Source organism: Thalassophryne amazonica, chromosome 8, assembly GCF_902500255.1.
Source record: "Thalassophryne amazonica chromosome 8, fThaAma1.1, whole genome shotgun sequence".
Taxonomy (NCBI): domain Eukaryota; kingdom Metazoa; phylum Chordata; class Actinopteri; order Batrachoidiformes; family Batrachoididae; genus Thalassophryne; species Thalassophryne amazonica.
Window position 1 is genome coordinate 112,912,448 of NC_047110.1, and position 21,390 is coordinate 112,933,837.

The 21,390-nt window shown below is 42.4% G+C and overlaps 1 protein-coding gene across 2 annotated transcripts; it reads right to left on the reverse strand.

Moving 5' to 3' along the window:
- Positions 1-571: 571 nt before the first annotated feature.
- On the reverse strand, positions 572-15,114 carry galn (galanin/GMAP prepropeptide). 2 transcript variants are annotated; one of them, XM_034177285.1, is made up of 7 exons: positions 14,966-15,114; positions 14,793-14,873; positions 13,846-13,900; positions 10,527-10,598; positions 5,607-5,693; positions 4,250-4,321; positions 572-661 (listed from the first exon to the last, which is right to left on the reverse strand). In XM_034177285.1, exons 2-7 carry the CDS (start codon positions 14,871-14,873, stop codon positions 600-602), a joined length of 429 nt encoding a protein of 142 aa, XP_034033176.1. In that variant the 5' UTR covers positions 14,966-15,114; the 3' UTR covers positions 572-599. The 2 variants fall into 2 exon arrangements, with proteins under 2 accessions (XP_034033176.1, XP_034033177.1); XM_034177286.1 differs by lacking the exon at positions 10,527-10,598 and having other exon boundaries at positions 14,966-15,105.
- Positions 15,115-21,390: the final 6,276 nt, after the last annotated feature.

A 21,390-nucleotide genomic window follows, 5' to 3' on the forward strand; every position in this document is an offset into this window, starting at 1 on the left:
CTAACACCTGCATCATAAACAAACAAACATTCAAAGCAAACATAAACCAGACGGCAGAGGAGGGCAGTGACTTTTATCCTCGGCAGCTCTGTATGATGTCATAAAGTAAGAAAAGTAAAGAAAGAGGCAGATCGCCACCAAAAACGAATCTGCTGTGACCCAGCAACTGTTCATGTTCCGTGGAGCAGGTGAAGTGTGATTTGTGATGATTTGTTTCAAAGTGGACACAGATCATCTTATTTATCAGATTAATTCCAAAGAGGGGAAAAATGTTCAACATCCGGCTGGAGTTCCAGTTCTTTATTTCACTCTGTTATCTGGAATAATAATGTCTTAAAGGTATTACGGGGAATGATCACAAAAGCCCAGTTATACAGAACCACAAACACGGCACAGACTGAAATATGTTTCACTTTTCTTCATGGAATCTTCACCAAAAGTTTATTTTTACACAGAAGGACAGAAATTTGACAAGACGGGACAGTTAAAGTATCCGATCTTCAGGACAAAGTGGAATGGAGCTGCGATGAAGCGATCTTTAAGACAGAAAGGACTTGGACAGAAGGAACGCGGGACTCGGGACTGATGGTCCGGATTCATTAGGGATTGGCCAGTTCGTCTGATGTCACAGAGGACGGCAGGTTTTCCAAAGCTCCCATTTCTGCAGAAAGACACAAACAAGTCACACGTCAGGGTCATTGTGAACTAGGTTTCTTCATCCAGTTCCTGAAAACCAGCATCGCTGGACATTGTCATTTGGGCTCTGCAGTTTTAACTCTGTCAGGTGTTTTAATGAGCAGAACTCCAGCACACAGAAAGGAAAAGAAGAACTGTCCAAATTAATTACGCCTGTGAAAGAACGTTATTAAAAAATAACACAATTTGCACATTTATTTGTAATTTGCATGTTTTAAGTAGATTTATCGTTCTTCATTGTTGAAGATTATCAGCCAGGTCAATAATAACATATATCAGTCAAACAATTATCGGCACCGCTAATCAGTATTGGGGTCGACCAAATTTAATGCAGTAATCAAGCAGGCGGATAATCAGTCGACCTCTACGTTATTGTTTCTGAAGACACTTTGACTTTTTCCTTTGGAGCACAAAGACTTGTTTCATATGTAAGGAACTAGACCGGATCACTCAGAATTTGAAAGTGTCGGTGACACCAAAAAATGTGCACAAATAATCATTAAAAATGATGAAATGTTGATATTTTTAAAAATTCTGAACAATAAAAGTCTATGATAAGTGCGCAGGTGAAGAAAAAACTACAGCTGTCTGCAGCCTGTGCTCTATTTCAGCCCTCAGCCGCGGCCATATTGTTGCTACGTCATCACCAGAACGCCACCTGCTGATTCAAGATCAAATTAATTGTAAACACGGCAGAGGTCGAGCTGTTTACAGATGATTTTTTTTTTATAGTGGAGCTTTTTTTTAAAAAGTCTGGAAGTGTTTCTGAAGCAGCTGTGGGGACACAACATTTATGGTTTAGAACCTTATTTAGATGACAATAAACTTGGGAGGAAAACCTTCAGTCTGACAACAGTGATGACATTGGCAGAGTTCAGAACACAGAATGGTGATTATAAAAATAAATACATAAATAATACAAGTGATTTCAGCACTGTTTTTTTATTGTTGTTGTTTTGTTTTGTTTTTTCCAGCTCTTTGGTTGTAATCAACTGATAAAATAGTTTTACTATGTGTGAAATTAGGAAAAAAGTGAGGAGGAATTTTTTTTATTTTTTTATTTTTTTCTTAGAAACGATTTCAAATCTGAAAAATGACATGAGGGACTAAAAATATCAGCTATTTTTAAAATAAATATTGTTTTCCTTCTTGAATACATTATTATTAAATATTAAAACCATTCACACAAAAATTAAATATCTAGTCTTCTTACCGGTGCGTTTCAGTGAGATCATCTTTAAACTTATCCACCTTTACAAAACCACATCTGAAAAATAATTTAATTCCTTCTGTCCTGGTTGAAGAAAACTCCATTTGTTGCCTCTTTGGTTCCAGGTTCCAGCTGTAATCAGTTATTGCGACTGATGGATCCAGTCTGTGCCATTAACAGAGCGGCTTTGCGCTGCAAGAAAAAGACTCCCAGCGCCTCATAACGTCTCAGTCTACATGTGACATTATCCCATGATCCAGAAAACAACAAAATAATTGAAGATCCTCAGTTTTGTCTCAGTGTGGAGTGGAGCAGCCAGGGGCTCCGTGCAAGTGTGCGCTATAGTGGAGCAGATAAGTATGACTTTTGGCCAGAATCCTTCACTTGGTGATACAAGCATCAGATTTGGCATGAATGTTCTTCATAAATCAGTGTTTGAGAAAAAAGTGCGGGCCACTTGAAAATCCAATATGACGGCCAGGTAGGGGTCAATGAAGAATTACACAGGGGTCAAAATCTAAAAATGCTCCAATCATATTGAAAAGTATAACACATTATTTGTCTGATCATAAATATTCCAAAAAGGTATAGTTTGGACTATCTATGATTGAAAGTTATGGAGTTATGAGGTAAGAACAGCAAAAATGGTGACAAAGATCAGTTTCAGTTTGTACAGGGCTCAAAAGTTAAAGCTGCTCCAATTTTTGTAAAATGTGATGCAAATTATTGGTTGAGTTAATAGGGGTTTAAAAAGGAATAGTTTGCACCATGTGTCATGCTGAGTTGTCACATTACAGGGTAACATACGTCACATGCCATAGAATCCAAAGGACGTCAACATTGTTTGACATGTACTCTGCAAACCAAGCATTCAGCACAGTCAAAACTATTGCATTTATTAATCCTATTAGTTCAACCAATATTTTGCACCACTTTCTACCAAAATTGGAGCAACTTTAACTTTTGACTCCCGTGCAAACTGAAACTGAACTTTCTTACCATTCTTGCTGTTTTTACCCCATAACTCCATAACATTCAGTCACAGATAGCCCAAACTATACCTTTTTGGAATCTTTGTGATCAGACACATAATGTGGTATAACTTTCAATATGATTGGAGCATTTTTAAATTTTGACCCTGTGTAATTCTTCATTGGTCCCTACCCGGCTGTCATATTGGATTTTCACGTGGCCTGCACTTTTTCTCAAACACTGATTTATGAAGAACCTTCATGCCAAATCTGGTGCTTTTATCGCCATGTGAAGGATTGTTTCAGTTATCTGCTGCACTACTAGTACAAGTGTTCCACCTGCCATCCTGCCAGCAAAAAGTAACCGTTCTGTCACTGAAAACATGGTGCAGCTCCGACCTGAACCATGGGGCTGTCAGTAGTCTGTATAAATCCATAAATTAATGGGGCCATTAAGATAATGTTCCGGAGCTGATGTCACTTCCTCCTCCTTCGTGTCCAATGTCGGCATGCCAGGAAGTTCCAGGTTTTTAGTGGTGCGCAGTTCAAAATCTGAATATTTATCTCTTCAAGAACTGTGCACCAGGAAAGGATAAATTTCAAGCTGTTGTTTAATTTTAGTCTTAATATTAATGAAAACATTACGTGTCACCTACACTTTAAAATCATTGAAGACTAGAGCTCTTGATGAAACTCTGTTGTACCTGTAGTAATGATAAATGTCCACCAGGTGGGGATATTGTTCTCATTTACCAGAACCTTGAGTGGAGGCTGCTGTGGGACCAAAGAGGTTAACCTCTGTGTGAGACACCACGATGACAAACCTGTTGCGTGTCTTCATCAGTGTTTTGTAGTGCAGCTGTATCATCATTTGGTGTAAGTTTGTTTGAGGAAAAAGCTACGAGACACTTTAGGGTGGTGTCCCTCTGCAGATTTTTAGTCCCAGTTTCCATCCCAGTGTCGAAATTGAGGAAATCTGGCCAGTTTTCTTTTTTTACCTACTGTTTTATATCCACCTTCATATCAGTGTAGCAAAGTGTTGCTCAACACACAGAGTGCGATTCTTGTTACATGACCATTTTTTCACGTGCATAATAATGTGCAAGTATCTGATGTTGACACGTTGGTGACTAACCATTAAATACACTTTGTTTTCACATTAAAGCTGTACGTTTGTGCGACTACTTTGCGCTCTAGAAATGTTGGCGTAGATGTTTTTGCAAAATCCTGTTTTTAAAAAAGCACTAAGGTGGTCGGCTCGCCTGCTGATGTGGGAGTGGTTGGTGTTCCTCTGAGTGCTAACGGTTGATGTTGACTTTCTGAACTAACGTCTGCACTCGCGGATCCTGGAGAGGGACGACGTTCTGCTCACCTTTAAGTTTGAGGTAGGACAGAAAGTTGACGACAGTGTGGATGATGTCTTCATCTGCTATTCTCAGGGCAGCTGTGGAGGAAGAGCAGCAGAATCAAAACCTGCATCATGACCTCGTTCATGCATATTGACGAGATCTGTCCATGTAAGATGAAGACGTTTGTCCTTCTGTCTCTGGATGAACCATGGTTGACATTAGGTTCTTTGCAATGGCTGCCACAGACGGTGTTGCTCAGGTGTTACCAGTCGGTTGTTTGGGTGTTACCAGTCGGTTGTTTGGGTGTTATCAGTCGGTTGTTTGGGTGTTATCAGTCGGTTGTTTGGGTGTTACCAGTCGGTTGTTTGGGTGTTACCAGTCGGTTGTTTGAGTGTTACCAAGTCGGTTGTTTGGGTGTTACCAGTCGGTTGTTTGGGTGTTACCAGTCGGTTGTTCGGGTGTTACCAGTCGGTTGTTCGGGTGTTATCAAGTCGGTTGTTCGGGTGTTATCAAGTCGGTTGTTTGGGTGTTACCAGTCGGTTGTTCGGGTGTTACCAGTCGGTTGTTCGGGTGTTACCAGTCGGTTGTTCGGGTGTTACCAGTCGGTTATTTGGGTGTTACCAAGTTGGTTGTTTGGGTGTTACCAGTCGGTTGTTCGGGTGCTACCAAGTTGGTTGTTCGGGTGCTACCAGTCGGTTATTCGGGTGTTACCAGTCGGTTGTTTGGGTGTTACCAGTCGGTTGTTCGGGTGTTACCAGTCGGTTGTTTGGGTGTTACCAGTCGGTTGTTCGGGTGTTATCAGTCGGTTATTTGGGTGTTACCAAGTTGGTTGTTTGGGTGTTACCAAGTTGGTTGTTTGGGTGCTACCAAGTTGGTTGTTTGGGTGCTACCAAGTTGGTTGTTCGGGTGCTACCAAGTTGGTTGTTCGGGTGTTATCAGTCAGTTGTTTTGGTGTTACCAGTCGGTCGGTTGGGTGTTACCAGTCGGTTGTTTGGGTGTTACCAAGTTGGTTGTTTGGGTGTTACCAAGTTGGTTGTTTGGGTGTTACCAAGTTGGTTGTTTGGGTGTTATCAGTCGGTTGTTCGGGTGTTACCAAGTTGGTTGTTTGGGTGTTATCAGTCGGTTGCTGTGGGGTTTTTCAGTCGCTGGGGGTTGTAGGGGTGATTAATTAATGGTGATGCACTAATGGTGTTTTTTTGTTTGTTTGTTTTTCAGCTGTGATGTCTGAGTTTTCTCCGGTTTAATTTGTTTCTCTCTTATTGATCAGTGATTTTGTTAAATTGCTCATTTACACTGTGAAGCAGGTCATAGTTAAGTTGCCGTGTTGCTGTATCATTGAATATCTGGGTTGCATCCTGTTTCAGTGTGTGAGGGACAGACCTGTTCTGACGTCGTCCTCCAGGCCCATGTCTCTCTTTCCAGCCAGACCTGGCTTGTCCCCTAATGTCCTGTGTCCATCTATGCCATCTGGACAGTGAAGATTGATTTTTAAATTGATGCTGTTGCCAAACAGGAGGTGCTGCAACTCTGCTTTTCATTCCAGCGGATAAAACCCAAAATGTCATTTAAACCTCAGAAAAAATCATGAATTTTTTATCAACATGGAAAAAGTGCGACATTTATTATTGAGACATTATTTACAGCCAGTGCTTGAAATTAAACTATGAATATTTCAAAAGAAGTAATGATTTAAATTTGTCCTTCACAACTGAAAACAGTGATCACAAGTCAAAGTGCAACAGAAAATTTAAACATTTGTTACCCACACATCCTGTCAACCACACACACACACACACGTGTCCTCCGTGCACACCGACTGAAGTTTGATGTTAGAGGACACTGTGGTAAAGCTGGTTAATTCAGCATGATATTTTCTTTACTTGGTTCTGTTTCTGAACGGGTACGGACCGGCTGCAGGGCTTGGCTTGTGGAATTGCGATAAAACTGAAGTTTGAACAAAAGGAGAAATGGGCTTAAAAAACAACAACAGAATCAGCTGATGCGCCGTGTTTACATGCAAACATGAGAGTGAAAATTTAAAAATGTAAACAACACAAGCAGACGTGACCGCTGGCATTCCTGCCTGAGCGCCGTTTAAGTGACGGTAAACTGACGCGTTGGGTCCCACAAAATGGACAATATGAGGCAACAGCCAGAGATCAGATCTGATGGCATGAACTGGTGCTGCACGTCTGCAAAGCCGCCAGGGGTCCTGACAGACAGACAGTCCACACCTCCAAAGGAACCATCGATCTGCTGCAGCCAGGTGAGATGTGGGCGTGTCCTTGACCCTCCTCGCCCCCGAGGCACCTGTGTGCTGGATCGTGTCCAAAGAAACACACCATATGGACTAAATGTGGTAGTTGATGTGGTCCAAAGGTCCTCCACAGGACTTGGTACCAAAGACATTCAGTTGCCACCTTGGGTCACTGGTTAGAGTCCAGGTCTGACGACCAGACAGTAAGACAGGAAGCACCAGGACCCTAAAGATGTGGACCATCACCACACTTTCAGCGCCAACAGACACACTGGTGTACATGTGGACTTTTGTTTCTGTGTAGGCTCTCAGTTGTCCAGGTGGTTTCCATAGTAGAGAAGCTTGAATCTTCGACTGGACTGGGTTGCTTGACGTGAGGACGTTTCGCTTCAAATCGCAGAAGCTTCCTCAGCTAAAATTCTTGCTCTGGTGGTCTGACTTCTGTCTTGACTCTTGTAGAGAAGAGTAATCAAGAAGTCACAAAAGCTGGAGTTTTAAACCTAACCACACCCCTCCTACCAAGAGGCAGACTGCTATGGGCTGGTGACTAAACAATAGCTCTAATTAGCACCTATTGTGCTCTAGTTAGCACCCTCCTAATGACAGGGCAGCTGTCCCTCTCCTGATGGATCCCTTGACGACTCTGCTGATGACGTGAATGACTCATTACCATGAACAAAAGACTGAAACTGCTTTGACCTGAGTACCCCATTGTAAACAGGGGACAAAGCGCGTCTCAGACCCCCTCCCCGGTTAAGGCTGGGTTTCAAATGTTTCACAAAGAATGCCTCCTTGACCCCTCTCTCAAACCATTTCTTCTCTCTGGCTAATATTTTAACTTCCTTGTCCTCAAACGTGTGGTTAGTGTCTTTAAGGTGGAGATGAACCGCAGACTGAGGTCCACTGGTGCCCTCTCTGCGGTGCTGGTATAGCCTTTTGTGTAAAGGTTGTTTAGTCTCACCTATGTAGTGTTCGTTACAGTTTTCCTGACATCTGATAGAATACACTACATTGCTCTGTTTATAACTATGGATCCTGTCCTTAGGGTGAACTCATTTTTGTATCAAGGTGTTAACCGGTTTAAAGTAAACTGGGATTTTGTGCTGTCTGAAGATCCTCTGTACTTTTTCCCCTACTCCTGCTAAATAAGGGAGAGACACTCCTCTTCTTCTTGTCTCCGTCTCCTGTCTATCTGGTCTCTTTGTTCTCTGGGACTTCCGCACTTTGTCCAGGGACCATCGTGGGTACCCACATACTGTGAGGGCTTTCTGGACAAGTTGTTGTTCTTTAGCCCTTCCCTCTGCAGTTGTGGGCACCTGTAGGGCTCTGTGTTGAAGCGTCCTGATCACCCCGAGCTTGTGTTCAAGGGGGTGGTTTGAGCCAAAGAGCAGATATTGGTCAGTGTGAGTTGGTTTTCTGTAAACCCCTGTCCCAGGCAGCTCCAGAAAGGGGTTTTTTCAGACAGCACAAAATCCCAGTTTACTTTCAGCTTTCAGGCTCCTCTCCTGTGGAACCAGCTCCCAATTCAGATCAGGGAGACAGACACCCTCTCTACTTTTAAGATTAGGCTTAAAACTTTCCTTTTTGCTAAAGCTTATAGTTAGGGCTGGATCAGGTGACCCTGAACCATCCCTTAGTTATGCTGCTATAGACGTAGACTGCTGGGGGGTTCCCATGATGCACTGTTTCTTTCTCTTTTTGCTCTGTATGCACCACTCTGCATTTAATCATTAGTGATCGATCTCTGCTCCCCTCCACAGCATGTCTTTTTCCTGGTTCTCTCCCTCAGCCCCAACCAGTCCTAGCAGAAGACTGCCCCTCCCTGAGCCTGGTTCTGCTGGAGGTTTCTTCCTGTTAAAAGGGAGTTTTTCCTTCCCACTGTAGCCAAGTGCTTGCTCACAGGGGGTCGTTTTGACCGTTGGGGTTTTACATAATTATTGTATGGCCTTGCCTTACAATATAAAGCGCCTTGGGGCAACTGTTTGTTGTGATTTGGCGCTATATAAAAAATTGATTGATTGATTGATTTAAACCGGTTAACACCTTGAGACAGAAATTAGTTCACCCTAAGGACAGGATCCCTAGTTACAAACAGAGCAATGTAGTGTATTCTATCAGATGTCAGGAAAACTGTAACGAACACTACATAGGTGAGACTAAGCAACCTTTATACAAGAGGCTATACCAGCACCGCAGAGAGGGCGCCAGTGGACCTCAGTCTGCAGTTCATCTCCACCTTAAAGACACTAACCACACGTATCAGGACAAGGAAGTTAAAATAATAGCCAGAGAGAAGAAATGGTTTGAGAGAGGGGTCAAGGAGGCATTCTTTGTGAAACGTTTGAAACCCAGCCTTAACCGGGGAGGGGGTCTGAGACACGCTTTGTCCCCTGTTTACAATGGGGTACTCAGGTCAAAGCAGTTTCAGTCTTTTGTTCATGGTAATGAGTCATTCACGTCATCAGCAGAGTCGTCAAGGGAGCCATCAGGAGAGGGACAGCTGCCCTGTCATTAGGAGGGTGCTAACTAGAGCACAATAGGTGCTAATTAGAGCTATTGTTTAGTCACCAGCCCATAGCAGTCTGCCTCTCGGTAGAAGGGGTCTGGTTAGGTTTAAAACTCCAGCTTTTGTGACTTCTTGATTATTCTTCTCTACAAGAGTCAAGACAGAAGTCAGACCACCAGAGCAAGAATTTTAGCTGAGGAAGCTTCTGCGATTTGAAGCGAAATGTCCTCGCGTCAAGCAACCCAGTCCAGTCGAAGATTCAAGCTTCTCTACTATGTGGACTTTTGAAAAACTGATTTTTCATCTTCATTTTCCTAAAGAATCCCCTCCACACACAAGTGCTGTTTTTTAAAATAAAAACCTCCACATGAAAATGCAAACAAGACTGTCATTGCCAAAGCAGCAGGTGGCGATATAAGCTGAATAGTATAGCCATGATGGCCAATTATGCCTCGTTCACACTGGGATTGGCAATCCACATAGTTTTTTTTTCTCTGAATCTGAACAGGAATATTTGGATTTAAACTGGATTATTTTCTATCCTATTGAGCAAGATTCTCCAAGATTTGGCCACAAATGTAGCTAGAGGCCGGCTAGCTCAGGGATCATGATGTCAAACCCCCCCTGCTGTGTTCATGCGCCCACAGCGCCCTCAGGGGGGCTGAAACAGCGAGGACAGCAAACAACCTTGTTGGATTTGAAAAACAGGTCTGAACACTATCAGGATAGAAAGTCATCTGGATTGAATCTGGCACAGGGCTACAGAGCGCATAGATGTAGCTTGACATCACAGTCCTGAGCCGGACTCAAGCCACATTTCTGTTCAGACTGTGGTGAATCAAATCTTTGAAAACAATCCATCTTGAGTCAGATTTGCAGTGTTCAGGAAAAAAACCTGTCCAACTTGAGCAGGACACGGCTAAATTCCACTAAAGGTGGATTGCTAACCCGACTCTGCAGGGGTTATAAAAAATAACGACTCAGAAACACTGAAACTGAGTTTCTGAAAATCTTCACCTGGAAGGGGTTTTTCAAAAGCTTCATTTTCAGTGTCCTGAAATGCAGTTTGCGTGTCGACACGCGTTTTTGGAAAGCTGCATTTAACACCCGTGTACGTGTAGATGGGGTCTGGATCTTCGTCTTCATCTAGGACAGTCACAAAATCAGATATTCTGTCTTCTCACAGCATCATCGTCAAACGCAAGTTTGGTGACTCTTTCCTCACCAACAGGTTGTCCAAGAGAACACGGGACCAGGATTAGATCTGAGTCTGGACCAGAATGTCACCCCACCTGTTCCCTGTGTGGGGAGTAAAGACCCGCTGGCGAGGAAACCCCAACAACAAACACAAACACGAAGACTTGTGCGGCTGTAGGATGGCAAATAAAGACTGAACATTTGAATTCATGCTTGGTGCACAAAGCGCAGCAATGACAGGGTGAAAGCGCATGTGGCAGCAGGGCGAAAGACGAGGTGGCGCAGAGCAATTCCCGCTGTGACATCAAGACCCTGCAGCGGCCGTGTGTTTCTGTCTTACATTGCGTGACCAGCTCGTCTCTGCCTCTGGCACTGGGAGAATCCTTTATCTGAATTAGGTGATCAATACGACCTGAAACACAGGATGAGGCAGGAGCAGCCTTTACGTGGACGTCACACACGCACACGTACACAGAGCTGCTGTTCACGCTGACTGTGTGTGTGTGTGTGTGTGTGTGTGTGTGTGTGTGTGTGTGTGTGTGTGTGTGTGTGTGTGTGTGTGTGTGTGTGTGTGTGTGTGTGTGTGTGTGTGTGTGTGTGAGAGAGAGAGAGAGACATTAAGTGGAAGTTTTCCTTTCTCCATCATCACGTCTTGTCTGCTTGATGGCAAAGTGACTGAAAACAGACGCACTCGATTTAATGAACGCTAGTGAAAACGAAACCAGTTTCCCGATGAGGTTTCAGGATGTCGTTATCGTTGTAATGCTGTGAAGCAGTGACGCAAAAATGAATCAACAAATCCAAACCGAAATCTGACGTAACAAACATTGTGTGACTGAAGAAAGTGTAAATCTGTCCTCAGTTAAGGAGACGAGTGAACGAACCACCAACATACGAATGACAAGCTTCAGCGGCTGTGATTAACAGTGGTAATAACAATAATAATACTAATAATAATAATCATAATTGCTAAACAGCCCCAAATCAGAAAACCTGGGACAGTATGAAAAATGAAAAAAAAAAAAAAAAAAGAAGACTGTAATTCTGGCATTGATGTTTTTTCTTTGCAGGCAGTTTGAACCAAAGATATTTCATGTATTGTTTTTTTTGTTTTTGTTTTTTTTTCTGGTCAACTTCTTGATGTTTGTTAATATTCACCCATTTTTCATTTCAGGTTTGCAACACATTCCAAAAAAAAGTTTACCACTTTATAATGTTGCCGTTCCTTCTCACAGCACTTTAAAGACATTTTGTCCTTGAGGACATCAAATGATGAAACACTTCAGGTGAAATTTTGTCCCTTTCTTCCTGCAAACACGTCTCAAGGTGTCCTACAGTATGGGGACGTCGTCATTGATTTTTTTTGTTGTTGTTGTTTCAAATTCTCCACACATTCTCTACTGGGGTCAGGTCAGGATGACATGCAGGCCAGTCCAGTACTCCTTCCCTCTGCGTCTGCATCCGTGTCTTTATAATGTGTGCAGAATGTGGTTTTGCATTGTCTTGTAAAAGGCACGGGTGTCTCTGTTGAAGACATCGTCTTGAAGGCAGCGCATGTTGCTCTAAAATCTCAGTGTACTTTTCCACATTAATGCTGCATCACAGAGTGTAGGTGACCTTTAACAAGGACACTGACACTGGACACAACCCCAGACCAGGACAGACCCGGGCTTGTGGATAACAATCGAGGCAGTCCTTTTTTATCTTTGATCCAGAACATGCAGTGTCCCTTTCTTCCAAAAACATCTGGACTGCTGATTCATTTACATCTGAGCCCCAACAAATAAAAACATCTTTTAAGTGCTGTGAGAAGAAACGGCAACAATACAAAATGGTAAAAGCTTCACTGTTTGTTTTTAAGTTACAGGCCTTTAAAGCCAGAATGGATGAATATTAATAAATGAAATGAAGTTGACCAGAACAAAATATGAAATGTCTTGGGCTCATACTGTGTGTATTGGGAAAAAAGTATGCAAATGTAAAAATCACTGTGATTTTTGTTGGTTTTTTTTATTGCATTTTCCATATTTTTCTATTTTTTTCTGGTTTGTGGTTGTAATATTCAACATCTAGGTTTTTTTTAATTTGTTGAAAACATACCCAAACAGGTTTTTATTTTTTCATTGTGGTGCGACGTCTGTCCTCAGTGTCTGTTTATTGTAATATCTCATACTGTCTGATTAACTTTTTTTATACTTTGTCAAGGGTGTAATATGGGTCACTGACATCGTTCCGTCTAAAAATCTTATTCATAGATTCATCTGTTTGGAAATGGCGGCCATTTTTATGCCGACAATAGCGTTTTGAGCACTTAAAGGCAATTTTCCTCAAAAACTGTTTAACTTTTTTCTAATTTGGCAAAGGCATAATATGGGTCACTGACATCGTTCCGTCTAAAAATCTTATTCATAGATTCATTTGTTTGGAAATGGTGAACATTTTTGTGCCGAAAACAGCCAATTTGGGTATTCAGAATTAATTTTCTCAAAAACTGTTTAACTTTTCTGTTAATTTAACAAGAGCACAGTAATGGTCATTGACATTGTTCCCATTCCAAAATTATTTGCGTAAATTTGTTCGTTTCAAAATGGCGGCCATTTTGAGCATCTTAGGACAGTTTTCTCAAACACCATCAAATAACTTTCCTCTTAAACTGACATGGCCATACAGTGACACTGTTCCCATCCATAGATTAGTTTGTGTCAAGTTTTCACCGATAACCTACAAGAGCGTTTTCGGATTTCCAAACATTCTCTCGATGAACATATTACCCCCAGTGTGTCCACTGACTTTGTTAAACACGATCGTACATGTGAGACAATACACTGATAAGTGATATCTCACCGAGCATGAACAGTGTGTCATAACTCCTGAGACAATACCTAGATGAGAAGTGCTGTTATCAGTGCTGTCAAATATCTGATATCACCCCTAGGGGTTCTAGTCAGAGCGAGCCCTCCACCAAGCTGTTTTACAGAACAAACTATAGTTTATACAACGGTTGAAGTGACATAGTGTCTGATCGCTGCAACATTGAAAATATGACAAAAAATAATTTTGTGGGGGTGTATTGATGCCATAACTGAGTCTGGATGTGGACAATTACTTTCATATTTTGTCTTTTTTTTCTGTGGCTCTGATCTGGATTTCACCTGTGATCCTGATTTTATGAATCGTGTCGGGTTTCATAGTCCTGTTTTTGAGGCCATTCTGCCTTGAGCTTTAATTGAACCGGTGACCCACAGGGCCATTGGCACTCTAGTTATATATTTTTATGCATCATGAGCCACACATCACTTTTTCATAAAACTACTGCATTGTGACACCACTCGAGGTCACTGTATATTACTTGCATGTCGTTAAGATGATACTAATTCATAAATGTGAACAACAAAAAATCTGCCCAACTTTAAATGTGTCTGACTTACGATTTACTGAATAATGTTAAATTAAGCCATAAAGCAAGAAAATGTTACTTTATTCCATTTGATAGCAGATTAATTAGAAAATATATTAATTGGTTCAGATATTTTATCAGAAAAATGTGATGCCGTCAAATAAAGCTGCAGTTCCTTTATTTAATGAAATTTTTGTTTTTAAAAGTTTCCTTGGTCACAGCTAGTGTGTGATTAGTGATGCAGTGTGACGGTTGGACTTACGGGGACCCAGCAGGTACCCGGCACTGTTCAGAGTCCAGCCTCGCTTGTCTTTCGCCTGCAAGGACACCACAAAGAAAAAACGCAAAAAATTAACCACAAAGAAATAAATCACAAAGAAAAAATAAAAGACAACAAAAAAACCCATAAAAGTGAAATAAACCCCAAAGGAAAAAAAAAATACAAAAACAAAGTAAAAATCACAAAGGGGAAAAAGACTAAGAAAAAAACCCATCAAGGAAAAAAAACACAGGAAAAAAATACAAAGGAAAACCTCAAAGAAAAAAGACAGAAAAAACTAATTAAGAAAAAAAACCCACAAAAAAACAGAAAAAAAATAACAATAAAAAAGATAGAAAAAAAACATTAACTCCCCCCCCCCCACACACACACACAGACACACAAACCTCAAAGAAAAAAATACAAAGAAAACAAAATTACAGAAAAAAAACATAAAAAAAAACACAAAGGAAAAAACACAAAGGAGGAAAAAACCCAAAACCCACAAAGAAAAAAGTGATGAAGTGGAACATGACAAAGTGGAACTTTATCATGTTATATATGTATGTATGTATGTATGTATGTAACAGTGTTAAGGAAATTGAACAAAGCAATAAAAACATTTTTTAGGTAAATTCAACATAAATATTTTCTCAACCCTTCTTTCACCCGAGGATCTCTGCAGTTCGTAAAAAACTTTGTGTTTTAGTTTTGTGCAAACTAAACCTCCAGCCTCCTCCTCCGTTAGCTGGTAAAGTTAATAACTGAATGTCTAATTTAATAATAGGAATTTGACGAGATGTGTTGCAGCGATTCTTTGTGTTTGTGGATTGAATTTGGACTTGGAGATTTTTGTCTAATTGTGAAGAATATTTTTGGTATTTTATGGGCCAAATCAAGTTGAAGAATAATAATCAGCGGTTTGATTGCGTGTTTGTACAGAAACTTACCGCAATGACCAAACCGATGGTCTCAGACAGAGCTGCACATAAAATGAGCGAAACACAAAAAATCCCAAAACACCTCTGCATCTGCAAGAAGAGGAGAAATGGAAAAGACAAAGGAAAGGTTTGAGAGGAGGAAGGACGCCTGCAGGAGACTCAGACAGAGGCGGCGCCTTTACCTTTGGTTCCTGGATGTGTTGGATGAAGCAGCAGGCGAGTTGCTGGGTGTGGGGAAACCTTCAGCGCTTTGGACCACACCACCTCTCAGCCCAGCTTTTTATGGTGGCCACAGCCCGACCCGGCTGGTGCCGCCGCGCGTCAGCAGCCCCTCCTGCAGCCAAGTCGAAGACTCATCACTGAGACCGAACACAATGAAGCGCCATCAAACATAATACCATCCCTGTGCCACCTGCGGAGACGTCAGATTGAATAAAAAGAGAAAGAACAAAAGCTATTTTTCTGTCCTAATGTGATTTCTGACCTTCAGGTGTCTCGACAAGAAGCAGACCTCAGTTTGAGGTCAGGACTCGTCTTCTGCTCTCTCCTTCATCATCTGATTTTCATTCATTTTAGTTCTAAATTCCTGAAGATTTCATTGTTTCTGATATTTAATAAAAAAGTATGACCAGGTTTATTCCTGAAATGGTTTTTTGTTTTTGTTGCCCAACAGCACATTTGCTGGTTCAATTCCCAGCTGCTCCAGAAGATGCTGAACTGTGATTTGATGTATTAAAAACTATGCAGACAATTTTCTCCTCTGACTTTAATCACTTAGTGAGGAAATTGTTCTTCATTTGAAGTTGTTTTTATTTAAACACTATCTTAAAAAAAGAAAAGTAGACAACTTAGAAAAACGTTTTTCTGTGTAATTGCACCCCTTTTTTTGGTCTATGTTGCAGTTCTTTTAAAAAAATTTTTTTTAACTACAATGAAAATAAGTTGTGCTTTTTAGTGTGTTATCCTTGCCCTTTTTTTTTTGTTTTGTTTTTTCACATACATGTTGCTTTTATTATCAAATCGATCGTATGAAAACGCTTTGTATTTCAGCACCATGGACAGAGTCCATGTTCTCAGGAAAATAAGGTTTTCATTAGAAATAAGTTTAAAATCAATTCAAGAGCTTCACAACTCACTGGGGTGGTGTGATTAGTTCATCTCTCAATTGCCTCTGAAAGCTTTGTGTTCAGGTTTTATGTATCATCACATTATTGTACCTTAAAGTAAAAATCTCAGCGGGCTGACATTTTTAAATTAGGATAAATGCTATAATCATATTAAACATAATATCAGGGTAATTGTGGCTCCATAATCATGTGAAATTAAACAATTTGTCATATAGGTATGGACCCGGTGGACCCGCCTGTACAATGTTTAATTCTTCCAGAACACATTGGGAGCTAATTAGACTTTTATGCTCAAAATTAATTCTGATATCAATCAATAATTCACCTGAGGCTCAAAGTCTGCAGGTGAGAGGACAGAATGATTCATCGTAATGCTCAGAACCAACAACCTGCTGGTGTTGGAAGGTTGCTATAATCACACTTATGGGAAAAAAAAATGTTCTCTTGTGACACTTTTTTATGTTAAAGTTCATTTTTGTATCGTTTTGTGCATATTAGCTGATGGTGGGGAGGTACAGAGAAGTTTAGAAAACTGGTATGAAAATCACTTCAGGTCTCTTATGGTACAAAATAAACCTCCAGGATCACAAACGTTGAATCAGTTTCATTTATAAATCAAATGTTATTTGAAGGTACTTTGCATACACATGATGAAATGTGTGTATCCCCACCCCCACCCCCCATTTTGGAATGGGAGTGGGAGGTGGGAATGGAAAGGTTTTCTGCCTGGTTGGTTGACATCCAGGACCCAAAGCGGTTCTGTGGCATCGTGGATGTTGCAAACCACGGCACCAGCACATGCTCTCAATTAACTTTACACTCCAACCACTAGGGGCAGTGTGCAGCCGCAGTCTGGAGCCCAGGGATCAACTCCAGATGTAGAGATGCTGCCTTGCTCAGGGGCAGGAAAAGGAGCAGATCCTAAATAAGCATGTTTTTAGTGGGAGGAAACCCACACAGAAAGGATCATGTGGGAAGCGAACCCACGAGCTTCTCAGTGTGAGACAACAGTGCTATGTGTTGGTTTGTGACAAGGACAATAACATTCTTTTAAGTAATGATACCAGACAAGATTCCAGATGCTCCCATTAGGTGGCGCCACAGCAGATCAGTCATTTCCATCTCACCCTGTCCTCTGTCTTCCTTTGTCTCACAAACCACCTGCATGTCCTCCCTCAGCACATCCATAAACCTCCTCTTTGGTCTCCCTCTTCTCCTCCTGCCTGGTGGCTCCATCCTCAGCATCCTTCTCCCTATATACCCTGGGTCCCTCCTCTGCACATGTCCAGACGATCTCAATCTCGCCTCTCTGACTTTGTCTCCAAACCGTCCCACGTGAGCTGTCCCTCCGATAGTTCATTCCTAATTCTGTCCATCTTCATCACTCCCAAAGAGAATCGTAATATCTTCAGCGCCGCCTCTTGGTTTTTTTTGTTAGTGCCACCGTCTCTAAGCCATCCAACATAGTTGGTATCACTACTGTCTTGTAAACTTTCTCCTTCACTCTTGCTGATATTCTTCAGTCACAAATCACTCCTGCCACCTTTCTCCACCCACTCCACCCTACCTGCACTCTCTTCTTCATCTCTCTACCACACTCTCCATTACTTTGAACAGTTGACCCCAAGTATTTAAACTCATCTACTTTCACCACCTCTACTTCTTGTAACTGCACTATTCCACTGGGACACATACTCAGTCTCGTTCCTACTGATTTTCACTCCCCTGCTCTCCAGAGCATATCTCCACCTTTGCAGGCTAGACTCAATGTCATCTGCAAACATCATAGTCCATCTCACTGAGACATTAGCAGGCTGAATGGCAATGCAGTAGTGTCACAATGACACATTTTACTGAAACAAATCAATTGAATGTTTCTGTGTAGGCTCTCAGTTGTCCAGGTGGTTTCCATAGTAGAGAAGCTTGAATCTTCGACTGGACTGGGTTGCTTGACGCGAGGACGTTTCGCTTCAAATCGGAGAAGCTTCCTCAGCTAAAATTCTTGCACTGGTGGTCTGACTTCTGTCTTGACACTTGTAGAGAAGAATAATCAATAAGTCACAAAAGCTGGAGTTTTAAACCTAACCAGACCCCTCCTACCGAGAGGCAGACTGGTATAGGCTGGTGACTAAACAATAGCTCTAATTAGCACCTATTGTGCTCTAGTTAGCACCCTCCTAATGACAGGGCAGCTGTCCCTCTCCTGATGGCTCCCTTGACGACTCTGCTGATGACGTGAATGACTCATTACCATGAACAAAAGACTGAAACTGCTTTGACCTGAGTACCCCATTGTAAACAGGGGACAAAGCGTGTCTCAGACCCCCTCCCCGGTTAAGGCTGGGTTTCAAACGTTTCACAAAGAATGCCTCCTTGACCCCTCTCTCAAACCATTTCTTCTCTCTGGCTAATATTTTAACTTCCTTGTCCTCAAACGTGTGGTTAGTGTCTTTAAGGTGGAGATGAACTGCAGACTGAGGTCCACTGGTGCCCTCTCTGCGGTGCTGGTATAGCCTTTTGTGTAAAGGTTGCTTAGTCTCACCTATGTAGTGTTCGTTATAGTTTTCCTGACATCTGATAGAATACACTACATTGCTCTGTTTGTAACTAGGGACCGAATGTCTCACCCTGTCTCTAAGGGAGACACCAGCCACCCTCCTGAGGAAGCCCATTTCCGCTGCTTGTACCCGTGATCTAGTTCGTTCGGTCATGACCCAACGCTCATGACCATAGGTGAAAGTAGGAACGAAGATTGACCAGTAGATCAAGAGCTTCGCCTTTTGGGTCAGCTCCCTTTTTGTCACAACAGTACAGTAGAGTGAATGTAACACCGCCCCTGCTGCGCCGATTCTCCGGTCGATCTCGTGCTCCATTGTCCCCTCACTCATGAACAAGACCCCGAGGTACTTGAACTCCTTCACTTGGGGCAAGACCTCATCCCCTACCTGGAGTAGGCAATCCATCGGTTTCCTGCTGAGAACCATGGCCTCAGATTTAGAGGTGCTGATCCTCATCCCAACCACTTGTGTGTGTTGTTGGATTAATTTGGGTTAAAGTGTGTAAAATCAGAAGTTATTAGATCTTCATTACAAACCCGGAGCAAGAAAAAAAATGAAACTATTTCACTTCTGTGAAGAAAAAAAAATACAAAACCTATTGAAGGTGTGATATCTGCTGCAGTGGGTAAATACAGTGTTTATAGGAGCACGCTTCTGTGCTGGCTCTGGTTCTGCTGATTGGACTTACTGGCAGCGAAGCAGGCGGCTCCTGGTGAGAATTTACCGTTACAGACTGTAATGATGGTCACTGCTATCAGCCGTGATGATGGGCATTACGGCCGAGTCCAGACACCTGATGGAGAAGAAGCAGCAGGAGATGAAAGGAGCAGGAGGAGACGTGAAGAACCTGTTAACACAGACACTCCGACACAACCAGACACGAGGCCCAACATGAGTCTGGAGCTTTGGGTCTTCATCCTAAAAAAAATGTGCTTTTTCCCAGTAATAATATTGAACAAAGAAACCAGTAGAATGTGGAGTTGGAGAGATGAGGATGTTGTCAGAACCTGGAGGTTTGTTGGCATTTATTCTCTTGATGAGGACTAATCTCAAACTAACAAACACCAAAGCTCGTTTGCAGACACGGATCCAGTCAGGTCAATAGTTTGCAGAGTCCAGGATCCATTTAGAACTGTCACTCTAACTGAATTCAGAGGTCCAGTGCTGACAGCACAGAAACAAAACTGAGGCAAAGCAGAACATCAACACCACACTCGGACCAATGGTAACCTAATAGATCCAGCGCCGCCCTCGTTTAGCATCTCGGCTGATGTGACCGCAGCATCCGCTTTACGTCGGTGCTCGTCGACCTGCCACGACAACCTCAGCATCGATTCTCATCACAAGATACATGGTGATGACCTCACAGTGTGACCTGAACGCAGCACAGAACAAAGATTCTCATGAGTTCCACAGATCCTTTAAAAAGTCTTTATTTCAACACACATTTAAATCACTCGTATTGCAGACAGAAGTCTTAAAAATGGCAGCAGTCAGGAGTAATTAAGTACAGTTACTTGAGCACAGTTTTCATCTAAATGGACTGCATTTATTTAGTGCTTTTCTATCTGCATCAGATGCTCAAAGAGCTTTACTATGATGCCTCACATTCACCCATTCACACAAACACACTAATATCAGGATGCTGCCATACAAGGGCTCTTAGTGATTTTCCGGTCAGGCTGGGATTTGAATTAAGGATCCTCTGGTCTCAAGCCCAACACTTTAACCACTAGACTGTCACCTCCTCAGGTACTTTTACTTTACTTGAGTATTTCTCTTTGCTGATACTTTTACTCTGCGACACCTCAGAGGCAGATACTGCACTTACTACTTTTCTACATTTATCTAACAGCTTTGGTTAAGAGTCCAGCTGTCCTCGCACCTCGCGGAGTTGGATGTCGTTTTCCACCGGACTGTTCAAGCTACAATCCAGCAGCTCTCATGTGGACACGTGTGACGCTGAGTCCTACCGAGCATGCACAGCACTCAGCAAAAGTCTTTTTTGTTGTGGTTTTGTTTTCTGAAACTCTGTGGACTCCCAGCTACTTTGGCCCCACCCACATTTAGCTAAAGATGACCTGGGGAAAGCCTGGTGTCGCAGACTGAACAGTCCCCCCTAAAAATCAGTTCGCTCTGCCTTCACTGCACATGCAACATTAGCCGCAGTTCACCGATTATCACCTCGTTTCTGCTTCAAACTGCCTCCAGTCATCATCTCTCTCAGTGACAGATAACTGAAGCTTTTGTACAACAATCATTACTGTTGTGGGCTGGGGTGTTTGGCTGGCTTGGTTTTTGTTTTCTGTTTCTCCCACCAGGTGGTATGCATTCAGGACTGAGTGGCTGAGCATTAGGACCTCACCCTGAACACCTGAGGCTTGTTATCACGTGCAGGTCATCAGGACTCACAGCTGTGGTGTATTTTGTCTTGATCAGAGATTGCTGCATTTAAACCTTGAATGCACAGTGTGTGACTGCCAGAGACTCGACCTTGTGAGCAGACGTGTGAGATCGACGTCAGGAGAACAATCTCACCATCACGGACGCAGAGACCGCTCCAGGTTTGACGCCACAGTCTGTGAAGGAGGATTGGGTGAGGTCTCACGCTCTTCAGCACACTTCCTGAGGTAATTTGGTTTTGGTGACTTTTATGAAGTAATGACAGTGGATTTGGTGTCCCTCACACCTTGTGTTAGTGAGCTGTCACGTTATGCTAATTGTCTAATCAGCTTCTGCTGCAGTGGAGATTTGAACTGAGTTGTTCCGTGCCTGCAGGGTGAGAAGCTGATGTATAGATTTAAGCCAGGAAGTGTTTGCTGATTGCGTGCACCTTTGAGTTGTGTCTCTCTGTGTGGAGTTGGACTCACCTCCATGTTTTCTTTCTTCACAGACTCGGTTTGTTGCGGCCACCTGGGGGGT